A 13,794-nucleotide genomic window follows, 5' to 3' on the forward strand; every position below is an offset into this window, starting at 1 on the left:
AACCAATGGCCAGAAAAGTTGCCAGATCTGGTAGACTTGTACAACCACATCCCAGTGAATTCGACCAACTGCAGCCCCGCTTACCTGATGCGAGCCAGACCAGGCAAGTTGCCTGTAGACTTTGAGATGGGGACTGTGTCGCCTGAGGCGGTTCAAGAAATAGAGGATTGGGATGCAGAACGGCAGCAGCGGTACCGTAAGATCCAGGAGTGCGTGGAAAGGAGCCTGTCTCAAGCAAGAACGAGACAAGAACAGCATTACAATCAAACAGCCCCAGCAACTCCCTTAGCACCTGGAGAACAAGTCCTCAAGAAGAAGCGGAAGACGCATAAGTTGGATGATCAGTGGGAAAACGAGCCCTACACCATTATCCCCTCCAACTTTGACAATAGTAAGGTATGCCTCATAAGCAAAGATGAAGGCAAGACCTGTCAAGCAATTTCCCGAGACCGCCTGAAGGCGTGCCCTGAACGGTGCCGAATCCAAAGAGAAATGGAAGGAGTACAAGGAAGTCCCCAAAGTCAAGAGAAAGAAGGGGAGATGATTCAAACCATCCTTGGGAAGTTCCCCAAAACTTGGACCCGAATCAACAATGCCATAGTGGTACCAGTTTTGGCGTTTCCGCAGTTGGTCGAGCCAGAAACAGAAAAGGTTCCGGATCCACCTAAAGAATCGTCCGCTCCAGCACGAGATGACACGCCAGCAGTGGAACAGGAGGATCAACCCCCTGTCAGTGGTGAACCTGTCATACCCTTGGCGACTCCTAGACCACAAAGGCAACCATCACGCTTACCTATTGGGGTTAGGCCCACCTGTAGTGCTGAGATAGAAGACGCACCACGTAGTCAGGGGCAAACACCAGAGCTACGTAGGTCCCAGCGCAGCACTCGGGGACAACCCCCTCTAAGGTATAGGGAGTCTACTGTATAAAGTAAAGAGTACTTATTAGAGTGTAAATAGTTATGCAAAATGTCTGTCATGTTGTGCACAAAATGCTTTCTTTTTCTTTGATTGCGAAAATGGACAATTGGGCCACTGGACTATGGGTGGCCAACACCTAAATTGTTCATAGTTAGCACCAGTGTGCTCAAACACCCCTGAAGAAAAACCCGTCCGGCGTGCATAGAGTGGGGTCATCAATGCTCTGACGCACGCCCAGAGCCTACGTTGGGGGTTTGATCGCGGCGGGTCCCCCATGGAGCAGTGTAATGGACACCCGGCAGGGAGCCACACTGGACTCTTATAGAAATGTTTAAGATTGTAACGTTAAAGAGAATGTGCCTCCCATATTGGGATGAAATGTATGACATGTTATGTTTTGTTTCTACAGTCCGGGAGTACTGAATTTAACTAAGGGGGAGTGTGGCGCCCTAGGACCTGGTCGCCACAACGGCATTGCCCTCCTGAGGGTTAATGCTGAGCCTGGAGGTAATGGGGAAATCTACTGGCCAGTAAGTTAACATCCACCGCAGTTTCTCCCTCAGGCCAGTAGGGGGAGCTCTGAACCTGAAGTTTCAGGGAGCTTCCTTAAGCCTGACCTGGGGGAGGAGTTAGTTAGTCTGTAGGGAGCAGCAGAAGTGAACAGACACAGAGTGAGCTGTCCTGTGAATCTGGGGCCTAGAGCTGGAGCAGTTTGGCCCAGAGAAGCAGGAGTAGCTGAGAGGCAGCAGAGAGACTCGGACATCGGAGTCTGTGGTTGCCAGGGTATAAAATCCGTCCCTGGTAGCCGAATCCGAAGGGCAGGGGAGCTGCAAGCCCCTGGCCCAGACACATCCAAGGTACAGCTGCAGCATCAGGGCCCGGTGTGGACCCCAGCGGAGAAGCACCAGGGAGTGGGCCTGCGCAGCCACCTACAGAGGGAAGGGACGTGCTATTGGTCCCAGCAGCGAAGAGGGCCATTGCTGGATTCAGAGAAGCAGGGTCCTATCATCACCAAGAAAGGTACAGGAGTAGGCCTCATACTCAGCTGGCCAGAAAGATCACCCCAAGTACTTCCAGGCCGACCGGATCCCCATCACCACCTGTAACGGTCTCCCAGGACTGGACTGTTCCCAGAGTAAAAGAGGAAAAGGTAAAGAGACTGTTGTTTGTGCCTGGTTCTTTCCTCGCCTGTCGGCCCTGCACCGTGTTAGTCACACAGCACCATAGACTTTCACAAGCACCAACTGTGCCCCGGGCATTGCTCCACCTGTGGGGAGCAGTACTACCATAGCTGCTATATCATCATCCCGGAGGCCTCACACAGCAGCGGCGGCTTAATAGCCGCAGACCACAGGTGGCGTCACGAACACAACCATTAACAAGCAAGCCACATATTCAACTGACACCCACCAGGGCCACGGAGCCGGGCCCAGCCACCACTGACTACCACCGGACTAGTCCGGCCCGGCACCGGGTGTCCCATAGCCCTGGGGTGGGCGAGTCAATCACATTGCATCTACAGCCTTCTTTTTCTAATTGTGGCACATCCGTGCCATTTCTATCATTACCTATCCGTAGTAATTGTGGATAGGTATAGTGTATGTAGAACGGGATACATTCAGCAGCACACATATATACTCATAATGCAGCCTATAATAACAAATGGTTAACTACTTTCCTGTCTGCTTGTAAGAGACCTGTAATACAATGTGTAACCTCCCAACCTCTCCAGGAGCGAAGAGATAAGAGGGGAGAACAATGAGGACTTGATGAGTTTGTTCTTTCAGAATACTTATACAGGATAATAATGTGTGAATGGAAATGATATATGAAGTCCATGGGGACATTGAGAGCCAGCACTTTCCTGTTTCAAAAGCAAACATACAATCCAAAAAACGTTACAGACGTAGAGAGTCTAGCAATAAAAAAGTGAAAGAAACAACTACAGGCTACGTAAAGAGTTAAGGGTGCTACATGCTGCAACATCGCTAGCGATCTCGTTAGCGATGTGACACGCCAGATCGCAGATGCGATCTGCCGAGATCGCACATAGGTTGTTTTATAGCGAAGGTCACATCTGCGATCTGGCGTGTCACATCGCTAACGAGATCGCTAGCAATATCGCAGCGTGTAAAGCACCCTTTAAGGTCCACTTACACACGATATCACTAATGAGATATCGTCGGGGTCACGGTGTTGGTGATGCACATCCGGCCTCGTTAGCGATGTCATTGTGTGTGACACCTTTTTGCGATCAGTAACGATCGCAAAAAGGTGTCAAACCATTCGTCGTGTACACGTCGTTCATTTTTAAAAAATCGTTCCTTGTTTGGAACACAGGTTTTTGTCGTTCCTGCGGCAGCATACATCACTGTGTGTGACACTGCAGGACGAGGAACAACATCGTACCTGCGGCCGCCGGCAATGAGGAATGAAGGAGGTTGGCGGGATGTTCCGGCCGCTCATCTCTGCCCCTCTGCTTCTATTAGGCAGCCGCTTAGTGACGCCGAACGAACCTCCCCCTTAAAGGAGAGATTGTTCGGCGGCCACAGCGACGTCGGTGAACAGGTAATTGCGTGTCGCTGCCGTAATGATATTGTTCGCTACGGCAGCGATCACCCCGTGACACACCACCGACGTGGGCGGGTGCTATCGCTCGCGACATCGGTAGCGATGTCACAGCGTGTAAAGCCTGCTTTATTCTCATCTCTGCCTTTTATGGCCAAAATGGGGATAACTGCTTCTAGGTCCCAGTCATAAGAGATAGGTTTTTGAAAACAGTTTAGCGCAGCAGAGCTGTGCTGTTTGTGTAACATCCCTAGCAATGAATAGAAGTTATAGAAAAGCACAGAAAAGCAAGGTTTTCTGTTGCCATAACTCCCAAGTTACAGAAACAGCATAGCTCCCCTTAATTTCTATGGTTGTCATACAAACAGAACCACATAAGTGCACTCGCCTGTGGTGGTTAGGACCTGAGAGCAGATATTCCCAATTCGGACATGTAAAACAGATATGGAAATAACCATGGAATTATTTTTTACATCAAACATACATTCTATGGGATACCAAGTGGGCAAGGCTCAACTGCTGGGACCACTATTCATGCAATTAATAGTACATATTTGACTGCCAGCTGTCCATTTAGTGAGGAGTTCACAGTACCAAAAACATTCTCCATTAAAATAAATGGGAGCTATTGTGGCGCCCCTGACCTGGTCAGGCACCACTGAGTACTGCACCCATGCTGGGTCAGTACTGGCAGGTAATCCTAAAGGCTGAAATAGGGTGTGTACGCACAGACACATAGTGACCAGGTCTCCCACACCATTAGAGGGGACCCTTGGGCAGACCCAAGAGGGGGCTTGCCTCCACATCTCATCAAGGGGTGTAGTGGAGGGGCTGGAAGCTAATGTTGCAGAGGCTGTCAGGAAAGTAGGAGGAGAGCCAGTCTGGGAGTGTAGCGCAGCGGTTGCTAGGAGACCCAGTCGCGCGCGCACTCTAGTCAAACCCTGCTTGTGAAGTAGTCGTTAGCGGGGGAGAACGGTTACCAGACAGTCAGTCAGAAAAACGCTGGGGGAGTCAGGCGGCCGAGTACGAGGACTGCTGGTGACTAGGCACGCATGGGGAACAGGTCCTTAGAGTGGATGTCCATTTACTGATCTGATAAACCTGCCGGTGAGGGGAACTACAAGTCCCTCACCAACCAACTAGAGTCCGAGCCTCAGTAGCTAACGAAGGGTCACATAAGAGGGTTCGAGCCTGGAGCCATCTCACTTGGTCCACGCTGCCGGCAAACAGGACAAAAAGGGGAGAAAAGGCAGTAGCGACTTCCCTAGATGAATCCCATGGTACTTCAAGTCAGGGGTTATCCGAAACAAGAGGTGCTAGGAAGGTGAGCTAACGGTTACCCTTAGACCGGCCTAAAGGATACCTGATTTCACCTGGTTTACCTCAGCATCACCCGGGTACCTCACAAAATATCTAAAATTGAGTAAAGATCAGTTGCAAGACATTTTGGACTGAGACTGAGTTATTCTGGGACCTGTTGTTCTACACACCCGAGCCCCTGGGGCCAGCATCACTCACGGGAGACCACACCATCCAACTGCAGACTTTATCAGCCCCAGACGCTCGTTAAAACTGCAGTGGCGGTCACCCATATCTCTGACCGCAAACCGTGAGTGGCGTCACGACTCCTATACATACAAAACCGACGTACCTGTTGCCCGAAATACCAAAGTGAAGACCCTGTGGCGTCCCTGAAGGGGGGAGTGATGTCCCTGGGGCAACTGCTGCAGGTGGAGACACACTATGGAGCCTGCAGAGTGTTTATGCTGTTAAATGGTCTCTGTACAGTCACACCACTTAATTTTATTATATAATAATGAGCAACATGGGCAATCTGCAAATCCCTTTATTTAAGAATTATGTTTACCCCTGATAAATCACAAATTAAAGTGGTAGTAACATGTACTTAGTAGATTCCAAAAATGACTACAAAAAGTGAGTGCTTTTCATCTCCTGCTCCCATGTCAAACTACTTACAGGCGGAGCAAAGAGACAACCCAGTCACTGGACAATGGCAGATGCATGTTGGGAATTGAGGGAAAGGAAGTTCTAGCACCTATGGTGCCTTCAGAATGGTAATGAATAGGAACTACCCACTCAAAAAGAGGTAGATAGCAATTTACAGAGCTTGGGAATCGGGACGGTCCTAGGAAATATTGGACATTATTTTTATTTGTAATTTGTAAAGGCCAGTTTGAAATTTTTTTTATAGCAACATCACTAGGACAGCAACATACATATGTGTGGAAATGCACCAAACGCACAGAGTATATGATCACTTCCATAGACTCTTCTGTATGGAAAAGTTCCATGGAACCAAGGCTAATCATGTATGTAATCCACCTTTTTTCAGTATGTCTCATTATTCATGTACATGTGTGTTGTTTTTTTACTTTGGTTATCCTTACTTTTCTGAAGAATCCTGAAGTCAGGAGAGTCCTGGATCTCTGCTCCTTGTCTAAACCATTTGACATTAACAGGCGGTGTGGCCTTTACCCTGCACTCCAGGACCACAACTTGACCTTCAGATGTTGTCATACTCTGGAGCTCCTGAGTTTCAAAAGAAAAAAGATTATATGTCAAACAAGGCAATCTGGTGTCCTTACTCCTGAGCAGCTTCAGGGCCTGCTCCGCTCATGGTGTCAGAGTTCACATTTCTCACAATGCTGCACTAATGTCTATAGTTCTCTGCAGTCTCCTGTATGGAGCAGGAAAGGAAGAAAGCCACATGAAGGTTTTACAATCAAGGGTGTAAATAAAGGAAAGACCATGTAACACTATATTGTGAAAAAAAAAAGAAAAATGTGTTAAACAAATAGTGAGAAAGGTATAAAAGTTATATGTCAAAAATATGACCTCAAGCAAGCAGTAAATAATTGAGGCAACTCGATTCCCACTAAAAAGGGTGAAATAGAACTTTTTCATAAAAGTAAGAGCTCATGTACAGTAAATGACCTTAAAGTCTCATTACACTTAAGGCCACTTCACACATAACGAGATCGTGAACGAGATCGTTGCTACATCACAGTTTCTGTGACGCAACAACGACTTTACTAGCGATCTCGTCATGTTTGACACGTACCAACGATCCGCCCCCTGCTGTGAAATCGTTGGTCGATGCTGAACAGCCTGGGCCATTTTTGGCTCGTTGGGGTCCTGCTGGGCAGGATGGATCTGTATGTTTGACACCTACGATTTCGTTAACGACCTAGATTAGAACTTTAGTGTGGCATGTAGGCGTGTAGTTGCGTCCCCATTTCCGCGCCCCCTCTGCACCGATTGGTTGGCGCTGATAAACACTTGGGAACGAAGAAGGGATGAATCCGGGTGCAGATGCAGCTTCGATCCAAAAAGCAAGCAAGCAACCGGGTACAAAGTACGAATGAATCAGGGTGGAGTCGCAGGTTCTATTCCCAAAGCAAAGCAAAGCTCAAAAGAAGTAACAAAGGATGACGCAATACAAAAGTTACCTTTTAGGCCCGCCCACCCGCCCAATCAGAACGCAGTATTGGCCACCAATCGGAGCGGAGGGGTGTGGAAAAGGCGACGCAAATGCACGCCTACGTGGCTCACTGCGTTTCACTATGCCCCTAATTGAGATCGGAATCGTTACCACAGCTGTTGTGTGACAGGGTCCCGACGATTTACAAGATCGTTATACGGGTCGCATGCTCGTTCCTAAAGTCGGTGTGTGTGACACCTCACATACGATTTCACCAACGACTCAGCAATGATTCGGGAACTGTGACATAGTAGCGATCTCGTTCACAATCTCGTTATGTGTGACTGGACCTTTAAAGGGAATCTATCAGCAGGGTTTCTTCACCTCCCCCACACTAATTATGTGTGCATATACTGTAGCTCTTTCAAACCTAAGTCCAGCAATAGCTTTACATTGGCAGTTTGTGCCTTCATTACTGACAAATCAGTGATTAAACTGATAAGAAAAGAGGCTGAAGGACTATGGTAGAGCTGAAGCCTTTACCTCTCCAACTCTATGTCTCATCCAGCTCTATTCCCCGCCCAGTCCAGAGCCACTTCCTCCTGTTTTGACTGATGACTCATTTGCTTCAAGTTACACGACATATAGGCCGTCAGTGAAGCAGGAGGAGGCAGTGCTGGGTAAAGAATAGAGCTGGAGTGACTGAGGCTTCAGATAGTCAATATTTCTACAACCTACTTTGTGTATCAATTCAAACACTGATTTCTCAGTAACAAAAGAATGGACTGGTCATGTACTCGTCTTTAAAAGAGCTACATGAGCATAAGAAGTTTTTGTAGGGGGGGTGGGGAAGGGGGGTTGAAATCCTTCTGGCAAATGTTCTTTAATTTACCTACTAGTAAGAACTATGAAATAAAAAATTTAATGAGCTCAAACTGGTGGCTAGCAGTGAAGGAGTTACTGATGACTCATTCGCTTGAAGTCAGACGACATAGAGGCCGAAAGTGGAGCAAGAGGAGGCAGCGCTGGGCGGAGAATAGAGCTAGAGTGACGGAGGCTTCAGATAGTCAATATTTCTTTAACCTTCTTTGCATCTCAATTCAAACACTGATTTCTCAGTAATGAAAGAACAGACTGGTCATGTACTTGTCTTTAAAAGAGCTACATGAGCATAAGAAGTTTTTTTTAGGGGTGGTGGGGAAGCGGGGTTGAAATCCTTCTGGCAAATTCCCTTTAATCTACTAGTGAGAATTATGAAAAAAAAACTGAATGAGCTCAAGCTGGTGGCTAGCAATGAAGGAGCTACTGATGACTCCTTTGCTTGAAGTCACACGACATAGAGGCCATCAGTGAAGCAGGAGGAGGCAGCGTTGGGCGGAGAATAGAGATGAAGTGACGGAGACTTCAGATAGTCAATATTTTGTCAACCTCCTTTGCGTGTCAATTCAAACACTGATTTCTCAGTAACGAAAGAACGGACTGGTCATGTTGTCTTTAAAAGAGCTACATGAGCATAAGAAGGGTTTTTTTTTGGGTGGAGAAGGGAGGTTGAAATCCTTCTGGCAATTTCTCTTTAACCTTATCTAATAGTAAGAACTATGGAAAAAACCTAAATGAGCTCAAGCTGATGGCTGGCAGTGAAGGAGTTAACGATGTGACGGTTTAAAATGTACAAGAACTCACCGACAAATAAATCACTTTTATGACAATTATAAAAGTAGTTATTGTAGTTATTGTAATGATCCAGCAAAAAAGTTTTATGGTCTAATAAGACCTGAATACAAAGCAGCATGTATTGCACAAATGAGGCCCTGGACGCCGTCCAGCTAACGCCATGCATGTCGTCAAAGCTAGCGGAGCTAGTGTTATGTTTTCAAAAAGCTTCTCAGCAACAGGAACTGGCCATCTTATTAGGACTGATGATGCATGTTACAGACAAGAATTGGACGAAAACCGGCCAAACTCTGCCAAAAACCCTTAATCAGGGCAGGAAAAATTCTTTCTTCATGCAAATGATTCAAGGCACACAGCGGGAGTAATGCTGATGTACGGCAAACTAAGACAATACGTGTCCTTGAGAGTCCTGACCTTAATTTGCTCAAAAACTGGTGTCAAGAGTATTTCAATTACCATAAAGCAGTTTACTATTTGGATTCTATGTCATATAAAGTCCTATAATTGGTAGGAAAGAAGGGACGGGCTGCAGGGTAAAGAATCCACTTGTAGTTATATTCTCAAATTACATTTTGACTGTATTTTACTGCTTTTCCTGATGGTCTGCAGGGAAACCATGCAATTTTGTACTTCTGTCTTTCTTAAAACCATAATACAATGCGAGTACCCTATATACATGTATTTTATGTAAAGTTTTCTACTGTATGGAAAATTCAAGATAAAACATGACTATGCTCCACTAATACCAGCTCCACTAGCATGTAAATCCGCACATAAAAGGCTCCTGATTTTTGTCCTTTATTTCTTTTGCATTATTTTATCACTTTTCTCTAATAGGATCTATAGCATGGTTTCAAAAACTGTGAGATGCCATCTCCGTTGCCATTGCGGCCAACAGTGGATTTTGGCTCAGTGCGCGTGACCCCGGAGTTTGGGTCATGTGCACTAATTCAGTTTGAAGCCAGGATGCGTACACCCGGCTTCATAGTGCGCATGACCCAAACTTCGGGGTCATGCGCACTGAGCCGAAATCCCCCGTTGGACGTGATGGCAGCGGAGAGGTGAGTGGGATCATCCTGTGACGCTGCGTATTCATTAGCATGTTAGTACATCCATAGGGGAGGGGCGTACTAACATGCTAATGGAGGGGACTGGCAACGGAACTAATGCCCTTGGGGCTACTGCCCTCACTCATTAGCATACTGTAAAAGATCTTTAGAAATACTTTTTCTAAAGATCTCTTTATTCTTTGCTAGTGTATACAGGGACAATTAGGCAGGGATTGGCAATATGCACCCAGAACTGCTTGTGGCTCTGTGTGCTTATTGCACCTGACAGGTTCCCTTTAACCCCAGGCGATTTTCCATTTTTCACTTCCCTTTTTCCAAGAGCCATAACTTTTTTATTTTTCTAGCCATTTAGCCATATGAGGGCCTGTTTTTTGCAGAACAAGTTGTACTTTTGAATGACAACATTCAATAGCATAACGGTGTCATGCTAAATGCTCATGTGGCCTTAGCCTTAAGTTGGCCCTCACCTCTACTACACAGGACTAATTCTCAACCCTCAATGCATCTTTATCCCACAACCCAAACAGTTATGCAGCACTTTTAAGTACCTCTTCCGCACATTATTGCCTCCTCCGACCTCCCTCATTTCTGCAGAACACTTTGCAGCACATTTCAAAAACAAGATCAGCCAAATCAGGTAAGTCTTTACTGCTCAACCAACACAATCCAGGGAAGGAGTCTTGCGAGGATAATTTGCATATTCCCAGTGCCTTCTGGGATAAGTGAAGAGTCACCGCGAGCTCAAGGAGCACCGGGTTTTGGCCGTTACAGCCGGAAGGAAGACTTCTGAAAACCGCGCGCCGCGAATTTTAGCCTGTCTTCTTCATTGTAAGCGTGAGTGAGCAAAGTGTGAGCAAAAGTAAGTGTGAGTAGAATTGTTTGTATTTAGTTGTTTAATTACTTAACATTTGTTTAGTGCTATCCCCATTAGAAAATGTGCTCCACTATTGCTAATGCGATCCAGTGTACATCTTGTCTCATGTATGCAGTCCTTGAAAAGCCGTTCGAGGGTGCATACTGTTGTTCGAGATGTGAGCAAGTTGCACATTTGGAAGCCCAGATACTGGATCTAAATGAGCAGCTGGCAACTCTGAGATGCATTAGCAATATGGAAAGGAGTGTGCTGCTCACTGAGCAGCAGCTTGCTGGGTCAGATGTGGGGGAGGATCGTAGTAGGGAGCGGCAGGACGGTGAGGTAGGTAGCTGGGTGACAGTTAAAAAGGGGGGTAAAGGGAAAAGTGCTAGGAAGGCTAGTCCTGAACTGACACACCCCAATAGGTTTGCAAACTTGGCAGATGAGGGGGATGTCATTACAGGGGTAGCATTGCTGCAGCAAGGAATGACCTCTGAACGCCAGAGGAGTGTCTGCTCCAGTAAGGGGGGGAATAGGAGTGCAGGGCAGGCAAGACAGGTACTGGTAGTGGGGGACTCAATTATTAGGGGGACAGATAGGGCAATCTGTCACAAAGACAGGGATCGCCGAACAGTGTGTTGTCTTCCTGGCGCTCGAGTTCGGCACATCGCTGATCGGGTTGATAGATTACTGGGAGGGGCTGGGGAGGACCCAGCGGTCATTGTACACATTGGCACAAATGACAAAGTTAGAGGTAGGTGGAAGGTCCTTAAAGATGATTTCAGGGAATTAGGTTGTAAGCTTAAAGCATGGACCTCAAAGGTGGTATTTTCGGAAATACTTCCTGTGCCACGAGCCACACCAGAGAGGCAAAGAGAGATCAGGGAGGTTAACAGGTGGCTCAGGAATTGGTGTAAGAAAGAGAGTTTTGGGTTCCTGGAGAATTGGGCCGACTTTTCAGTTGGCTACAGATTCTATGCTAGGGATGGGCTGCATCTTAATGGGGATGGTGCAGCTCTGCTGGGGCAGAAAATGGCTAGAAGGTTGGAGGAGTGTTTAAACTAGGAATGGGGGGTGAGGGTATTCACTTTATAGAAGGGGAATGTAGTGCAGATAGTGACCAGGGCACAAGTAATGAAATTGGGGGTGGTACGGGGGGAAGGGTTAGGACAGTTAATACAGTAAGCAGGAATACAGGTACAGAGTCATACGTAACGTGCATGTACACTAATGCCCGAAGCCTCACAAATAAGGTGGAGGAATTAGAATTAATATTGTTGGAAGAAAATTATGATATAGTGGGGATATCAGAGACATGGCTGGATGAGAGCTATGACTGGGCTGTTAATTTACAGGGTTATAGCCTATTCAGGAATGGCCGTACAAATAAGCGAGGGGGAGGTGTGTGTCTATATGTAAAATCATCCTTAAAACCCATCCTGCGTGACAACATATGTGAGGGTACTGAGAATGTAGAGTCCCTATGGGTGGAGATAAGGGGGGGGAGAATGAATAATAAAATACTGATAGGGGTGTGTTATAAGACGCCGAATATTATGGAAGAGGTAGAGAATCTCCTCATAAAGCAAATTGATAAAGCAGCGAGTCTCGGAGAGGTAATTATTATGGGGGACTTTAACTATCCTGATATAAATTGGGGAACAGAAACTTGCAGTTCCAGCAAAGGAAATAGATTTTTGATAACAATGAAAGATAATTACCTTTCACAAATGGTACAGGACCCCACAAGAGGGGGAGCACTACTAGACCTTGTACTAACCAATAGGCCAGACCGCATATCAAATATACAAGTTGGGGGTTACTTGGGGAATAGTGATCACAAAATAATAAGTTTTCATGTATTCTTTAGTAAGATGTCTAGTAGAGGGGCTACAAGGACACTAAACTTCAGGAAAGCAAATTTTAAACGGTTGAGAGATGATCTTAGTGCAATAAACTGGGATGATGTACTAAGTAATAAAAGTACACAAAGCAAATGGGAGACTTTTATGAGCATCCTGAATAGAGCTTGTGCAGAAAATATACCCTATGGGAACAAACATGCTAGAAATAGGAGAAAACCCCTACGGCTAAATAGAGCTGTAAGGGAAGCAATAAAAGAAAAACAGAAAGCCTTAAAAGAATTAAAGAGGGTAGGTAGTGATGAGGCATTATATAATTCTAGAAAATTAAATAAAATATGTAAAAAGCAAATTAAGTTAGCTAAGTTTGAGACAGAAAGACTCATTGCGAGAGAAAGTAAAAATAATCCTAAAATATTCTTTAACTACATAAACAGTAAAAAACTGAAAAGCGATAGTGTTGACCCCCTTAAAAATAGTCTTGGTGAAATGGTGGAAGGAGATGAGGGTAAAGCCAACCTGCTGAATGACTTTTTTTCTACGGTTTTTATACAAGAAAATGCCATGGCAGATGACATGACCAGTGATACCATAAATTCACCCTTGAATATTACCTGCTTAACCCAGCAGGAAGTACGCCGCCGCCTCGAAATCACTAAGGTTGACAAATCTCCGGGCCCGGATGGCATACACCCCAGAGTACTACAGGAATTGAGTTCTGTGATAGATAGACCATTATTTTTAATCTTCTCAGATTCCTTAATAACAGGGTCGGTACCGCAGGACTGGCGCATAGCAAATGTGGTGCCAATATTCAAAAAGGGGACAAAAACTGAGCCGGGATCGATCCTGTCAAACTAATTTGATCAGCTTCTATGAAGAGGTAAGTTCAAGCCTGGACCAGGGAAATGCAGTGGATGTTGTGTATATGGACTTTTCAAAAGCTTTTGATACGGTGCCACACAAAAGGTTGGTACATAAAATGAGAATAATGGGGATAGGTGAAAATATGTGTAACTGGGTAAAAAACTGGCTCAGTGATAGGAAACAAAGGGTGGTTATTAATGGTACGTACTCTGACTGGGTCTCAGTTCATAGTGGGGTACCACAGGGGTCAGTATTGGGCCCGCTTCTTTTCAACATATTTATAAATGACCTTGTTGGGGGCATGCGGAGTAGAATTTCAATATTTGCAGATGATACTAAACTCTGCAGGGTAATCAATACAGAGGAGGATAATTTTATATTACAGGGAGATTTATGTAAATTGGAGGATTGGGCTGAGAAGTGGCAATTGAAGTTTAATGTAGATAAATGTAAGGTCATGCACTTGGGTAGAGGAAATAACATTTATGATTATGTACTTAATTGTAGAACACTGGGTAAAACAGACACAGAAAAAGA

At 45.7% G+C, this 13,794-nt stretch overlaps 1 protein-coding gene across 1 annotated transcript in view; it reads right to left on the reverse strand.

Moving 5' to 3' along the window:
• The window catches only part of PALLD (palladin, cytoskeletal associated protein), a 551,568-nt gene that overhangs the window by 239,217 nt on the left and 298,557 nt on the right, over positions 1-13,794 (reverse strand). The window contains exon 7 of the mRNA XM_075347256.1: positions 5,898-6,039. Coding sequence (XP_075203371.1) covers positions 5,898-6,039 — 142 coding nt within the window. The remainder of the gene's footprint in view (positions 1-5,897; positions 6,040-13,794) is intronic.

Source organism: Anomaloglossus baeobatrachus, chromosome 1 (genome assembly GCF_048569485.1).
Source record: "Anomaloglossus baeobatrachus isolate aAnoBae1 chromosome 1, aAnoBae1.hap1, whole genome shotgun sequence".
NCBI lineage: Eukaryota > Metazoa > Chordata > Amphibia > Anura > Aromobatidae > Anomaloglossus > Anomaloglossus baeobatrachus.